Here is a 16,916-nt window from a genome sequence, read left to right as displayed (position 1 = left end):
CCCATCCCAGCAATCATCGGGCAGTGGGCAGGGGACACCCTCAACTGGCTGCCAGCCAATCGCAGGGCACACAGGGACAGACAACTCACTCGCTCATTCACACTTAGGGACAATTTGGACCAGCTAATTTACGTGACATGCATGTTTTTGGAATGTGGGAGGAAACCGGAGTGTCCGGAGGAAGCCCACGCAAGCACGGGGAGAACATACAAACTCCGCACAGGAAGTCCGGTAGCTGGATTTGAACCCTCACAGGAGGTTCCCAAGACCTTAGAACTGTGCCGCACACGCGCTAACCACTGCGCTGCCCCCTCAAATAAACTTGTTCACACCAATCATCTTTGTTATTACTTTACAGACTATATTGCTGTGAGTAAATAGGTGCCGCATTGTTTGTAAGGTTTATTATCGCTTTATAAGGGAGGAAATTGGTGTTCGTATTCAAGACTTAAACATTTCAACTGCCATAACATGCAAGGTGCACACATACAGTCCAAAATATTTAAATACTTTATAGCAAAACGTAATATTGGGTATTTTTTGTATTCTATATCTTTATTTTATTGTTTTATCTATCAACACAAGGATACTGCTGGAAGTGTGAATTTCCCTACGGGGATGAATAAAGTCACGCTTTAAAGCCCCATTTTATAATATTAGAACACAGGATGGAACTGAAATAATACAAAATGCCACAGCACAGTGCAGCAACAAGATGCAAGAGGTAATTTATTGTTAGGGATTCCACTGTGTTAAAGAAATAAACTTCCCAAACCGTCTTTTTTTAATTAACAAAAACAGCATTGGTATGATAGTTCATGTATTTAAATCAATGTTTTTTTTTTACTAAATTAAAGTTATTGTCCCACTGGAAGGCACTAAATATTACACTGTCCTTTTAATAAGACTGTGCCCCTTATTTTTTCCTACCCACAACACATTCCTCAGTTACACGCTGCTCTTATTTTTTTCTAATTAAAAAATAAGTTTCACACAATCACTAACATATCTACTAGCACTCATTTCAACCATTTTTAGGTACTCACCACACCAAAAACACATAATCCCATCATCCACGTTCTTATTTTCAAAATAACTCCCGCACAAAATCTTCCTGATTGAACATCATGTCTTTATACAGATACAATTAAACAGAGCGCTCAGTTATTTACAAGACTCCCAAAAAAACGATATTACAAAAAATATTGGAATGCAAAACAAAAACAATTTAAATCGTGATTTAAAGTAGTTGTGCAATTTTTGTCTGCCTACCAATTAGACAAGCGTGGCAGTCGCATTCCCCGCACGACGTTGTAAAAAAAATCAAATTTAAAAGAAGTTGAGAGCTACTTGGTGTTCTTTAAACAAACGCATGGTGTCACTGGAGTAAAGCCCCCCAAATAAAAACAAAAAGGCATATAGCTCTTTGCACAAGCCAAGGACAAAAAAACAATTAAAAACTGTAATCCTCCTTTAAAATGATAGGGGGCGGTAAGTGTCCATTTGTACACACAACATAGTTCAGGCTGCTCAATCCACGCACTGCTTCTTTCTCAGTGATGTCCTACATTTTACAGAATGACTTTCTCACCCTGAGAACTAACTGGGGCACGACCACTGTAATCGGGGGAAGCTGTGGGGTAAAGATCTCTTTGGCTCTTCAAACAAAACCGAGCTAGGGGAAATTACCTCAAACAATTCCACCTTTTATCCATCTAAATGGCACGTTTCAAACTGGTTGTGTACATTTTGGCTGGGGATGGCATAAAGAACGTAAAGGGAGCCTTCTTTCTTGACCAAACCTGGTAAAAGAATAGCACACAGAAAAAAATATGGGATGGGGGGAAAGGGGAAATGCAGAGCCATCTCCCTAATCGCTGAGTAAGGAGGTCCAGCAGATGAGCTCAGTGAGTGTGGAAGCCAGCAGTGCCAGCCATGCCTGCCTGGTTGGCGAGCATGGTTCCGTTGACGCCCTGACCGGTCTCCACCATGCTGCCGTTGCCCACGGCGCTCACGCCGGTCCACCCGGCGCCGGAAGGAAGAGGACTGAACACAAGAAAAGCGCAATTCTTACATACCTTTATGGATATTTACTTTAAAAAGTCCTGGAAAGCTTGTGGTATTTTTAATAGCAATATTTAGGTATAGACGAGTATTTGTTGATTCAATTGTGAAATATTACATTTAACATGATCTTATTCTACTTAAAATCAATGGTCACCAACCTTTCAGTTACTTTTTGTTATTGAATGGCACAAAATGCTACCAAATAACTATGTTATTAGGTAGTAAATATCATAAGTCGAGTTGAAATAGGCTTCTTCAATCACCAGCAACATCATACAGTGTTTGTGCACCTTTTTCCTGGCCAAATCCAAAACGGTCAAGTTAATTATCCCAGTACCATTAAAAGAGGGAATCCAGCCCCGATCAAAACAGTGGGAGCCTAACCTTATTTCGGAACTCTAATTTGTAGCCCAAACCCTAGCCCTTCACCTAACCCTAGCTGAAACCCTGTTTTGAACCTTATCTCTTGCTCTAATCCTGTTTTGGAACCCTACGTTCAGTTTAGAACCCAAACATAGAGCTAAAACTCTAATGCCCAACACTGAACCAGGGATCTTCAACCTTTTTCAAGCTGAGAGCTACTTTTTACTACTTATTTGCACAAACGGCACCTAGTTCGATTTGCATTTCTAAAGTAACTTATTTTGTTACTACTTACTATGTTGTTACTACCAGGTTAAATATTCAAAGTAGAAAGAGAAAGAAAAGGGAGAAGAGGAAAAGGGAGGAAGAAAGAAAGAGGGAGAACAAGAGAAAAAAATAAGAAAAAAATGAGAGAAAGCGTGAGAAAGAAAGAGAAAATATACAGACGCTCCCCTACTTATGACCATTCGACTTATGTGAAACGGTAGATACATTTTTTTCGGGATGTTGAAAGATATCCGGACATTGCTGTAAGTGAGATTTTGTATTGTGTGCATATTTTTAGAGTACAAGACATTACTGTAGTGCTTCTTTACACCGCTACCGGTGTGTGGCGCTGTGAGAGGTCAACGAGCATCCACCTTGAAGAAATCCGGCTTCTACTTCCTAGTTCGTGTGTAACATACAATACTACGTGTAAGAACTTTGACGGTTTTATTGTTTAATATCTCGTGCATTCATTCAATATGGTTGGTGTAAAGTGTAAAAGAAGAGGCGAACCATTTATTTTGAAATGAAAGTGTAATAAGAAAGCTTGATGCGGTTGATAAAACGGTCGGAATTTTTTTCCCCGGCCACTCTTTACCTCGGCGGAGGACCTGTTGAAGCGCATCTTCCAAAAGTGAGTTAAACTCTTTGGTTATCTTTATAGAACATATTATTTTATGAAATGTTTATTTTTTAGTACAAAACAATACAGGTTACTCATACAAGCCCAAACATACTCAATTAAACTTTAAACATACAAAATATAGCACTGAAGCAACTTAACAAATTCAACTAACGAACTATCTTAAGTAGGGCAGCATCTGCGTATATATTATATATTAAAGCGGAAACAACAAATCGATGATTAATAGCACTGGCAAGGAATTAGTTCGTCCATTCTTTGTGTCGCGCGATTTACGAGTCACTCAGCACGTGGCGGAGCCAGTGACGTCACACCTAGCGCGAGTCGGCAAGCATTACCAGCGAGGTGGGGTGCAAACTAAAGCGGCATTTTTAAAAGACACGGTAAATTCAACTCATGAAACATGACGAACATGGAGAAGACAGATTGACTGAAGTCTGCAAAAGGGTGGGAGCACTTCACAAAACAAAAAAAAGTGCGTCACTTGCAAGCTTTGCAAAAGTGATATGGCACAGATGCTCCACGATGGTAGAAAAATAAATGTAGCTATAATGGGAAAATATCATTTATGCACTTCCCAAAATGTGATTAAATTACATTGTGAACATTACCTGAATACAGTACTTAAAAAGTGTATATTAGCATTTGAACAGCAGAACTGCCCGAGTGATTTGATATCCAATTATATTAAAACCCCCCACGTAAAATATTTTTTCAATAGGTTTTCCTAGATTGTCGGTCATCCAGACAACATGTGCACATTTTTCTTTTTTAAAAACAACTCAGGCAATTCTTGCACGAGGCAAACTGACATTGTTTGGTTCAAAGATGAAAACAAAAGCCCCCATTGAAGCACTCACTTGTAGCACTGCTGATCCCAGCCTTGCCCGTAGACGCCGTAGCTGGGAACCTGCCATCCGTTGGGCACGTACTGGCCAATCTGTTGCGTGTTGCCGTACCATTGCCCCCACTGGTTGTACGGCTGCGCCGCAAAGCTCACCGTGCTCTGCGGCAACTGGACTTGCTGGATGGGGCTGACTATGTCGGTGGTCTCCTTTCCCCAGTAGCACTTCACCACGAAGCCCTCAACCGACGTGCCGTTGACGGAGACGATGGCGTGGGCAGCTGCCTCGTGAGAGTTGAACCTGAGCAGTCAATTCAAACTTTTGTTAGAACTGTCACTAGAAACAAAGCTGGGTGATTGGGCATAATGCAGAGGTGTCAAACATACAAACTAATTTAACTCTCGTGGCATGCGTTTTCTTTAGTATCACTGCATGACGTGAACTTATAGTTTGATCTCAGAGTCATTTATGACTATTTGACTTCCAATCAAAATATTTGGCGGCATCAGACGTATCCATACACCCATACATCCCTTGGTGCAGAATCATTAAGACTTCTTTTAAGACCTCTACTGACTATAAAGAAAATTAAATGGACTATATATATACACATAGACAACAACTTGTAAACAATTGAATACGTTTAAAATAATACCACCTTCACTGTCAACGGTTAAATGACATTCTATGGTACTACGACACTTATTTCACAAAATGACTGCAGGCATTTCACCCCCCAAAAAATAAAAATAAAAATAATATATATATATATATATATATATATATATATATATATATATATATATATATATATGAAAATTAGAGAACAATGAAATTCGCATGGTGAACAATATGAACGTTAGAACAGTCAGCAATTATTAAGAAGGTCTCTGCTGTGAATGACTTAAAACGCATCTGCAACCACAAGATAACACTAGTCTCTTACACTGCTTTGGTGCAATTTTGGCCCATTCTTCTTCCAGCCTCCTTTACAGTTCGGTGATTGTGGCCATAATTTTGTTACCTAGAATTTTCCATAGGTTTTCTATCAAGTTGAGATCAAGACTCTGGGCAGGCTAGGCCATTAATTCAATGTTTCTACATTCAAAGAAACTGTTTACCCGTCTTGCAAAGTGAGTGAAACTGGATGCCAGAATGCCAGGTAAATATGAGTTGAATCAATGAAATTAGCACCATGTGCTGGATTAGCACCAATAAGTGTTCTCTATTTTGATCAATGCATTTTTGGGGGAAACATACAGGTTTCTGGTTGAAATGCTTTATGTAGTAGCATGGTGTAGACGACAAAATGAACTGTTGAGCAGTGAGATTATATTATTTCAAAATCATTTAATTTTGTAGCAATTATTCTCTATTTTTTTAATCTCCAGTGTACATATAGAATAGAATAGAATTTACTTTTATTGTCATTCTTTGTAACAATGCACACAGAACGAAATGTCGATACACCTGACCCGTACAGTTAAACTGTAGCGAGCCGATGCAGCCGCAGCCAAACGGCGTAGCCATTTTAGTTTTTTAGGTGACCAAACCCCCCCAATTCCAACCCTTAATGCTGAGCGCCAAGCAGGGAGGCAATGAGTACCAATGTTGTAAGTCTTAGGTATGACTCGGCCGAGGCTTGAACCAGCGACCTCCCAGTCTCAGAGTGGGCGCCCTACCATCTAGGCTACCGATATACAAACACTTTTAGTTGAATGATTCATATGGCCAGATTAGAGCTTTGATTCAGTCAGAAAGTAGTGATGTATTTTAGAATACATGTCATTTAAAACATTTTTATCAACAGTAGCAGTTCCCCGCAAAAAACCTCACCAGTCAAGTTTGCCTGCAAACCATTATTATTTGGGCTTTGGCGCCACCACCTGGTGTAACACTAATGTGAACAGGCAACGACATAATTTACTTCGCATACAATGTAATCCATAGCACTGAAGAGAAAAATACCCAAACCCCGGAAATGCATTCAAATAAACCTGCTTTAATGAATGTCTAAACCTCCAAATTATGTACGTAGCATGTTTTGTCAATAGTATGTGGTTGGCTCCTCAATGTATTTAAATATAAATCAGAGCACAATGCCATTTGGACCATCTACATTCTTTCTTAACCCGTGGAAATTTGAGTTCCTTAGTGTTTACTTTCCAATACTTGCCCTTAGATTGAAAATACAAAAAACATGAAAATGTACAGAGTATGTACCTGCCTGCCAAGAGAGTTAAGACAACATGATTGTATTCCTCTCATAACTGTAATATTTGCCACTTAAATGTGCGTTTCCCCTAAATGATTGAAAATGATCAGTTATCACCTGATTAAAACATAAAAAATAGCACCACATAGTTCTCAAATTCAGGTCAGCATATTCCCCCCCACCCAAAAAAGCTGAAAAGTACGTTTAAATCAATAAAATTATCATTTACACCTAAATTTGTTTTTGTGTGCCATTTTAGTAACTTTCCTGTTTGCATGAGTTAAACAATTCAATTGTTGCTTGAAATGAAACAAAAAAGGTAATTAACATTACGAGACATTACATTTCAGTGAAGGAAAAAACCTTGATTGTTGTATAATTGAATTATACATCCCTGAATCATTATCATTACATTTTGAGCCTCCAAAAGACCCCCAGCCTACAGTTAAGGCACTTTTTATGCCGTTAATTTACTAGTCTGGCCCCCGTGGGAGTGTTTTTTCTAACATGTGGCCACTAAGCTAAAATGAAATTTAGTGGTTTGCATTTACTAATAAGACTCAACATTTTCTCAAGCTTGTTTTTTCAGCTAAGTAGGTTAACCAGATTGTGCTTATGGGGAACCCTTTTTTTGAACAGATATGTTGTTGCTTAAATTGCTCTTTCGTGATGCCTTAGTAGATACTATATGGTTTAAGACTGACCTCACAAATGAGTAGCCCTTGTCCGGAAAAACACGGATTTCCATGATTTGTCCGAAAGGTGAGAAAGTCTGTCTCATGATTTGCTCTGCAAAGCGAAAATGTAAATTTCTCAATGTATTCATAATATGTTTCGATATAATTTCTTTTAACATTTTCTCACCAGTGAGACCTGCCGTGACTCCTCCACAGTAAACGGTGCAGTTACTGGGACTGGACTGGTTCACCACCTCATCGAAAGACAACTGCTTTGTGGTGCTCGCTGCCAGACACAACATCTCTGATTAGACTTTAAAACAATCTTAAGAGTGATAGACTTTACCCTTAGACATTCAGAAAGGTTTTATGAACTCATGTATTTACCACGGGTATTATTTCTAAGTGAGAAAGTATCCTTTTAGCTAGTGAGTTTTGTAGCAAACATACAACAATCTTAAATTGTATAATTTTACGCACCAAACACCACCCAAAACTTAATCTCCGGTCAAATATATTTTTATACATAAGGCGCACCGGACTATAATGCACATGAAAATGAGACTACAGTTAGAGCTTCCGTGTTTGTTCGTGTATATCCGTTGGGCTTTTTACAAACTTATGGTATAAATTAGTGCAATGATTGATCAGTCAATAAGCGTCCCTGACCAAAATAACAAGATATTTTAGACACCGGGTCTCGAAACCAGGTCGCTGCAGTCAAAGTGCCAACACTTAACCACTAGGGATACAGATAAGAAAGGTACATCATTTCTGGTCAAGTTGCCAGAAACACTGATTTGCAAGGTGTATTTTTTTTTGCTTTCTGATAAGTCCCTCCACTTCTTCATCTGTGCGTCAATAACATTGCGGAATAATATAAATACATAGGTAAAAGAGCTTGTATAGTATTTTGTTGAAATTTTCTCCATGATCTTACATTTCTGGTATGGAGAATAAAAATAGTGTGATAATGACATAAAATCTAATGCATTTTCGAGTGTTATCTGTATCACTTGTGGTCTGGCAGTTAGATTCCCGTTGCATACAACTTTTTCCGATTTTGGTCAGAAGTTAATCGATAGATCGTTCATTGCACAAATACATTGTTTAGTAAAGCACACATATAGATACCAAAAGCATTTTGAATAACAATTAATTTCCAATCTTATCCGCTGTATTTTCTGGCATACCAGTTTATAAGGATGCACTTTCAAGTTTGTGGCCAATTTGAGGTTTTTAGGTTGCCTTATAGTCCATAAAATGAGTGTTTGTGTGCCATTTTAGTAACTTTCCAGTTTGCAAAAAATGTCATTGCTTACATGATTGCACACTTAGTGCATTCAGAATTTGGCAAATGTTCTCAATAACAGAAGCTACAATTGTATCACATACAAATTGGCCGACAGAATTTGCTACTTTGCATTTTTAAAGCTAAACTATTTCAAGCAAAGACAACTTAAATGTTTATTTTGGTTTAGATATAATAAATGTAGCACATTTCAATAGCAACATAACAATTACAGTTGTACATTTAATTCAATTCAACAATATTTCTCCCCAAACTTACTTTCATTGGTGGTTTTGGGTGTGGGCTTCCGTGTGGCCCAGTTGGTCCTGATCTGCCTTCCTCCCAGCCACTGCCCTCCCATCTGTTGGATGGCGTTCTCTGCGTCCTAAACACGAAATGTCAAGCTATTGGCTCCACAAGTTGCTGCTCAGTTGGAAGCCACAGAAGCGAAGCGTTCGCTCACCCATTTGTTGAAAAAAGACACAAAGCCGTAACCTTTGGACTTGCCGGTCGCCATATCCTTCACCACACGACAATCACTGGAGAGAAATTACACACAAGTAGAGGGAATCATTAAGTACTTATGCGCTTATTTTACAATAGAGATCCCTCGGTATTTGCGTTAAATAGAGACCAGAACCACCAGCGAACAATGAAAATTCTCAAAGAAGTGTCACACCTTTTTTGGAAGCCTTTATAAGAGTCACATTGCCAACTTACCGATTGTGTGCATGAATGCGAGTGAAAGACAGAACAGATTGAAACTCAATGGCCAATTTTTAGACATTGTGAAAGAGTTGTAAATGTTTGACTACTCTTTCCAGAAGTCAAATTAATGGTCGACACACTTGCGTTTAAAAAAGGACTGTAAAAATGAACAACGATCACCTTGCGCATGTTATTTTTGTCCCTGATTTGAATAGACCCCCGGAAACTGGCATAAAATTATGTTCGGATTTTTATTGGCTGAAGATATTCGGAATAACAGGAGGTGATCTCCCCTTTATAGGAAAAGCCCTATAGGCTAATGCGGGCTGTGGACCATGAAAAAGAGCCTGTTATTGACCGAGTGGTGTCAATTGAAAGTTAAGACAGAGGCTAACAGCTATACCGGAAGTCATCTGACAGGTTCGTTTATTTCTAAAAAGGGGGGTTTTGGAGCAAAACGAACAAATTACAAGAATAAACATTAAACGAAGCAGACATACTTTTAGGCTTTTTTTAAATCTTCTGGCATTATCGTGTGTTTTGGAGTAAATATTTTAGTCAGCTGGATTCACAAGACTCTGCAAGGAGGCCATGGTTGCGTTTTATTGAATTAATTAAATTTTACGTCTGGAAGACGACGTCATTGCCGAGCTACGCTGGCTTTATAGTTTTTGGGTATTGTGTTTCAGATTGATAGTGATGTTTCTGTGATGAGTATATGTCAAAATATCTTGAATCCCAAGAGTTTAGGCTCTCCAATTATATCCGGCATGACATATTTCAATAACTGGTGACATTGTATAGACACGCAATTGTTTATCAAAAGTTAAACGCAAATGGGTTATAGGGACTTGGCGACAGAGAGAGAAAAATTTAAACCCAGTATGTATTTGAATAGGTCAATATTCTTTTTTTGGGTGCACCTTGATTAAAAGCATTGTCCACCGAGAGCGAGTGAGCGAGCTTGGAGCGATGCATCATTTAGGCGGCATAACAAAAGGAGTGGGACAAAAGCTCTTCTCAGTGAGATGCAGTAGAATGCAGAGCAGGTGTAGTCACAGTATGAAAGATGCTTTGATACGAGCTGGCCAATCGGGATTGGAGATCTCAATTCAAAAGGTGCTGTTTGAGTGACGTGAATCGTGGCTGTCTGAAACGTTCCTCCGTGGCGCGTGAAACAATTGTTTTTTTTTCTTTTTAATTAAATTGAATGGCCGATCGGCTTGAATCTTTGCTGCCTGAAACATTTCTCAGTAGTGCGGGAAGCATACGTTGTTTTTAAAAATAAATCTTTTTTTTTTTAAATGAAACATTTTTCCCCATGAAGGAGTGAACCCGCAATAACTGAAGCAAATTAGCGAAGGGTCCCTGTATATGTTAACATCAAACTAGAGGCACCAACATGGCAAAGCACTAATAGAGGTAAAAATGTACATCACTTACGAAATTTTCCCAAAAGGACCAAAAGCCGCTTTGATGTCATCGGTGGTAATCTCAGGACTTAGATCTCCGACAAAAACGTGAAAGTGACCTATAACAAAAATTTACAATTGCAATTTACATTCTGAGTTTTGGTCCAACGGGGCACAAACCACCAAAACACACTCAGTTCAGTTTCTCTGCGAGTGACTTTCTTTTTTTTTTTTTTAACTTGGCCGCATAGGACTTTAACACTTTTAAGTCACACTATAATTTCAGAACAATACAGAATGCAAAATAACACCATAATGAAAGCATTTCCCTTGTATTTAGAAATCGACCCTTTTTTAGAATAGAACAGTCTTCATTGCCATTTATATCAATGTTGTGAAGCATTGTATGCAACGAAATTAGACACGGCACTAGAAGCTAAAACGAATAAGAATTTAATGAGAAAAAAATATTGAAGACTGTCAGGATAATAGGCTAAAAATGACAATGTAGTACTTAGAAAAACTTTATAATAATAATGCAATGAAAAAAAAGGTGCGTTGTAATAATAGTGCAAGAGTGAAAATAAGTGCAATGGAATTTAGCAGCAGTAATTTAAAAAAAAATATATATATAATTCAAAATGATTGTCTATAATTATATGTTTATATCTTATGTACAGTGTTTTGTTTTTTTCACATACTGCTCGTGTCTTTCTTTTGGCTGGTCGGCGTGGTGGCCCAGTTGACCTTGACTTCCTGCAAAGAGACACAACATGGCAAAGAGGCATGCGTGAGTTGTTTTCAAGGAGATAGAGGGTGCTTATGTTCTGATTAGAACACTTGTCACACACCACTTCAATTTGTATTTGCTGATTTTGAGGTTGTCTTTAACGTGGTGGCTTCTGATCTGCATTAACACACACCACTACCAATTTAGGTAATTGCACATACCTTTTCTTACAATACACACACAGAAAAGGTTTTAGTAAAGGGATATCAAGATGTCACACCCTCAAATCAGAAAAAAAATGTCAGTAAAAAAAAATTGGAGCAAAAATTGAAGGAAGTAAGGTCCAAATAACAAGGGACTTACAAACAAGTGAATTTTACGAACTTGTTATACTCCTCAAACGCTCCATCAATACCTGTTGAGGGATAGAATATTTTCAACTGAATGTTTGTCTTGCTACAAGTGTGGCGGTCTAGTGGAAATAGAGTCGTAAAGAAAACAAAACAACACAAACACCATTAAAAGACGCAGAAGAGCATCATCATCCTAATGCCGTTGCCTAATACAATACGGGTGGGTGTTACCCATCCAGATCGAACCACCCACCCTGGTCCAAGAAGTCCCCGCCAAAGAGGTGAGTTTTCTTACCTTACCCAGAATTTTCCGACCGTTCATGGCTGCTATGGTGGCCATAGCGTGTCTATGCTCATAGAATTCCACAAAGCAGTATGGATCATGACCCGCCAACTGTAGAGGAAGACAAAGAAAGAATTCTGTTACGGTATTCCTATTTCCATGTCCTGCCACAAAAGGTGAATCAGTTGTTTCACTGCACTGTAACGGTTTGATCCAACATACAGAAAATGCTAAGAGAGAGAAAAGAAAGAGGCGTGACTCGCTTACATCGACAATCATTTTACAACTCTTGCAGGGTCCAATCTGGCCAAATAACTCCAGGATAAGGGCATCTGTCGCATCCCGCGACAGGTTCCCCACGTACCTGAGCAAAAAAAATCAAGAAGTTAGAGGGAAAAAGTTATCTTTGGTCTTTTAATTGATTAAAGGGAGTGATTATGACACGTCTGGGGGTTTTGGGGTTTTTAAGGGTTATTGATCTATCTTCGTTATTCATTATCCATATTCCGATATCGGTCAGTTCATAATACGCTACAAAGCCTAGGAGCCGGGACACTTACTCTCAGCCAAAAGGCCAAGCTAAGGTCCTAGCCCTAAAGCCTTGCTGCGATCATTGCGAATTTATGTAGACCATTGATCATCCTCAAGGAGGCAGTGTGCAAACAAAATGCATCGTTTGTGTTTATGAGGTTAGTGCTGTGGTTTTGGTATGATGGTTATCTTTGAATAACTTGATCAAGATTAAAAAATAGGATGAAAAAAACGATTACAGCTGACATTAATCATTTATTGTTTTTTTCTACCTGCAATGACTGATGAAGACGGTACTTAAATTGCTGTCCATTGTGGCACTAGTTTATCGATTCTGCTTCTTCATTGAACCCAAACACCAGTTTTAAAAGTAAATCCGTGCCAAGCAATGTGTATGATCTCGTATGACTGTCAGTCTTAAAAGCTTTCATATCCCTAGGTTATGCTGACTTGTAATTTTGCGTCAGTGGCGGAATGCTGGCTAGTCTACAAGATGTGTTAATGATAGTCTGAACAACGTAATTGCGGCAATTATGCGCATGTCGTCTATATTTATTGCACAATCTTTGAGTTTAATGCTTACATATTTTTTAACCCTTTTCCCGAAAGGTTATTTTTTTGAACAAGTGAAACATTTGACATTTAATATGTCATTGCCACGTGATAATTCATTATTTTGCAATATGGGATGGCTCTCTCCCATGAGTGACTAATCCTGAATGCAATATTTCTTTGTCCATTGTGCAGTAGAATATAGTTCAAAATAAGAATTATTTTGTTGTTAAAAAAATCAGTAATTTTGATTATTAGGAATTGTTTTTCAATAATAAGTATTCTTACTTTCTGAGCCATATTTTTCAGACTATAATGCGCACCTAAAACCCCAAACCCCAATTTTTGAAAGTGCATGTTGGAATAAAAGGTTTTTAATATCTGAATTTCTTTTCCAATCATATGCCTGCAAAAGAGTGTAGCATAGGCATCTTAGCTGGAGAACACCTGGGACAACAGCATGAAATCTTACCTGGTTCCCAGGTCAAATTTGATCACAATCTGAAAAACTAAACATTGTATTTTATAAAAAAAAATCTAAAAGGTATGTAAAAGCATTTTCAAGAGTGGCCACTTGGAGACGACCAGTTTACAGCTCAAAAACCTCTGCAACTGTGTATTTTACTTTGGCCATTTTTTAGACATTGTGAAAAAGTTGAGACTTTTTCCAGAAGTCAATCACTGAGGTGCACATTTGCGCGTAATAATTGCACGTGAAAATGGATCCAAGGTTCAGTTACACACATTTATTTCCGGCTCTGATTTGAATACACATTGTAAATATGAATACATTTATGTTGGTAATTTCCTTGGCTAACAAATATGTCAATCATCGTTTCAATCAGTCATTCCAGGTTGAAGATCTTTGAAGCCAAAGTACGACATATCCAATTTCCCAATACAGGCAGCCATCTTGGAACTCACATTACGCATTTGTTTAAAGGGAATTATGGGGTAAAACAGACAGATTACAACAGAGAAAAGTCAGAAGATGCAGATATGTTTTAGGAGAGTTATATTTTATTATTTGTCAGCATTAAAGTGTTTTTTTGGAGGTAATATTTTACCTGGTTGGATTTTATGGACTGTCCTGAATAAAACTAGACCATGTATGTGGAGAATTGATTCATCAGCTGACTAACAGAGCACGTTATTGGTAAGCTAGGCTGCTTTATAGTTTCCAGGTATCGTGTTTCAGACCAATCGTGACGTTTCTGTGATGTGTACGTTTTGAAATATCTTTTCTTGAATCCCAAGAGTTTAAGCTTTACAATATGTGGCATGACATATTGCAGTGACTGGTGACATCGTGAAGCCACTTCTTTGTTTATCTAATGTCTGACAGCCCGCTGATAGAAGGTTAATGGGTTAAACTGATTTTAGATTTTTAATATTATAGCCTATTATGACAACTCAACAGTTTTTAAAAATGAAGACACTTTGAGATGTTTTTCTAAAGTCGCAACAGCAAACAGGACATACAGACAGTAATCAACGCATCCCAAAAGATCATCAGCTGCTCTCTACTTAGTCTATAATATATTGCTGGCTTGCAGTCCCGCAGCAGAGCAATTAACAGGATAAAAGACAATTCCCACTCCGCCCACAACTTCTTTGACCTGTTGCTCTCTGGCAGGCGCGACAGGTCCCTCAAGACTAGGACAGACAGGCCCAGAGACAGTTTCCTCCCCAGGGTCGTCACAAAACTGAAAACATATCTTGCGACTATTTCTAATTTTATTTTTGTTGGCGCTAAATGAAACTGTGAAAAAATAAATACTATTACGCAGAACTGTGAAAATAAATACATTGTGAATTGAAATGTTGCAGCTTAATGTTATTGCTATTATTTTCAATGCACTTTCGTTACAATGCAATACTCATTTTCATTGCATTATGATTATAACCTGGGCCAGTTTTCTAAGCACTACGCTGTAATTATCATTTCTTTGACTATTTATCTTGATAGTCTATTTTCTCTTCCAAGTCTTTATTACACATTTTACCCTGAAGTGCCATGTCTAATCTCGTTGCACATAATGTATCACAACGTATCAATGAAAAAGACAATTCTATTTTATATGCTGTTTTATGCAGCGCGGCAGGGCAGTGGTTAGTGCGTGTGTGGCACAGTTCTGAGGTCATGGGATCAAACCTTCCTGTGTGGAGTTTGCATGTTCTCCTCGTGCTTGCGTGGGTCTAATCCGGGCACTCCGGTTTCCTCCCACATTCAAAAAACATGCATGTCAGGTCAATAGGCCGGTCCAAATTGTCCCTAGGTGTTAATGAACGAGCAAGTTGTCCGTCTCTGAGTGCCCTGCGACTGGCTGGCTGGCAACCAGTTCAGGGTGTCCCCTGCCCGAAGACAGCTGGGATGGGCTCCAACAGCCTCGGGACCCTACTGAGGATAAGCAGTGCAGATAATGGATGAATGCCGTTTTAATGTTTGCTTATTTGAACTGATTATGACACAGAAAGGGGGAAACTTTAAACGGGAATAAATAACTCCTTTTTGGTTTGTAAATATTGTTCAGCCACGTGTTGTGAAAATAATCTTAAAAAAACAGGACCAAAAATAAAGAAATACGGGCAATCACAACACATCCGGGCCCATATATGCTTATCTTTAATTGGTCAGCTTGTTAGCTTTGTTCCTTTACGCGCGGTAAAACTACATTTTCTTTCAATCATGTCAGGACAATTGAAATACAAAGAGATGTACATTTATGTGTTTATTATTACACGCGTTAATGAAGTGTTTTTGACTGTTTGCATTAGCTTAATGTTACGTGAGCAACACAAGGAAGCTAAGCTAACGAGACGGACACACTCACAGGGTTTTGGGCTGCTCATCGTCCATCCTGTTTCAACCTTTGCTGGCGAAGACCGAGTCAGGGCGGAGGACAAGTCCACAACCGTCGCGGGGAAGATGCCAGTGACACCGTGTCCGCTTTTTGTTTTTGTGGCGCAGTATGAAGACGATAATGCCGCCGAGACTGGGGGCGGTAGCGGGGACAAGCTGCACAGCGAACAATGGGGCGGCCGACCAAGATGGCGGAACGCGGGGCCTTTTGTTGACTAAACTGCGCATGCGTGACACTTAGATACAAAAAATATTTTCGAACAATTTGACGAAATATTATTCGTACATTTGTCTGTAAGACGATAGAAAAAAATCATCTTAGTTTTTATTCATTCAAACCTGTTGAAAATTAAAACGTACAGTAATTACTTTTGGTGGTTCAAAAATGCGTTGCAACTGCCCGCAAGGGGCAGTGTCTGTCAACACAAAGGGACAGCGTGTGTTATGTAGCGCCACCTAGCGGTTAGAAATGTATTCATAGGTATGAACTGATGTTTCAAATATTATAAAAAATGTGCAGTTTTTGGAAGCTCAAAGCCAGGAAATTTGTATTTTTTAAAATAAAATAAGGCTCACTTGGAGGGAGCTGGCACGCTTGTCGGCCATCTTGCTGATACAGGTATGCACCTCAAAAACCTGTCTTTTTTTCCTTCTTTCCTCTTTTTTTCGTCTATTTCCAATTTCACTTTTTCTGTTACCATTTTTTCTTCTTTTTATATTTTACGTTTTCTTTTGTTTTTCATTTTTCTTGCTCATTTTCTGTTTTCTGTTCTTTTCCTCCAATTTTCACCATTTCCCTCTTCTATTTTTGCCTTTTACTTTTTTGTTTCCTTTTCTTCCCTTATGTTCTCTTTCCCTAAGCTCCTTTTTTTCTTTGCCTTGTTCTTCACATTCTATCTTTCTTATTATCACTTATTTCTATTATCTTTAGGTGAAAAAGGCTGGGCGAAATAATAAGAAAAATAGTGCTAAAAAAGGCAAAAAATGGTGCAAATTGGTCACTCCGAGTCTTCGTTGATTGTATTCTTCTCTTGGCTTTGTAGCACTCGTTTCCATTTACACCACACAATACAGTGACATCTAGTGGTCAAATACTACACATTGTCCCAAATTTGT

The 16,916-nt window shown here is 38.5% G+C and overlaps 1 protein-coding gene across 1 annotated transcript; it reads right to left on the bottom strand.

Moving 5' to 3' along the window:
- Nucleotides 1-1,111: 1,111 nt before the first annotated feature.
- Nucleotides 1,112-15,999, bottom strand: LOC148350362 (cytotoxic granule associated RNA binding protein TIA1-like). The gene is made up of 11 exons (XM_088319640.1): nt 15,772-15,999; nt 12,122-12,218; nt 11,867-11,965; nt 11,190-11,244; nt 10,520-10,607; nt 8,832-8,907; nt 8,648-8,753; nt 7,265-7,363; nt 7,105-7,189; nt 4,201-4,485; nt 1,112-2,046 (listed from the first exon to the last, which is right to left on the bottom strand). The coding sequence occupies exons 1-11, from the start codon at nt 15,795-15,797 to the stop codon at nt 1,905-1,907; spliced, it is 1,158 nt and encodes a 385-aa protein (XP_088175766.1). The 5' UTR covers nt 15,798-15,999; the 3' UTR covers nt 1,112-1,904.
- Between the last annotated feature and the right edge of the window lie 917 nt (nt 16,000-16,916).

This window comes from Urocampus carinirostris, chromosome 16 (assembly GCF_059441175.1).
Source record: "Urocampus carinirostris isolate Australia breed hairy pipefish chromosome 16, RoL_Ucar_1.0, whole genome shotgun sequence".
NCBI classification, from domain to species: domain Eukaryota; kingdom Metazoa; phylum Chordata; class Actinopteri; order Syngnathiformes; family Syngnathidae; genus Urocampus; species Urocampus carinirostris.
The sequence above is the reverse complement of the archived record's forward strand: the minus strand, read 5'-3'. Positions and strand labels throughout refer to the sequence as shown.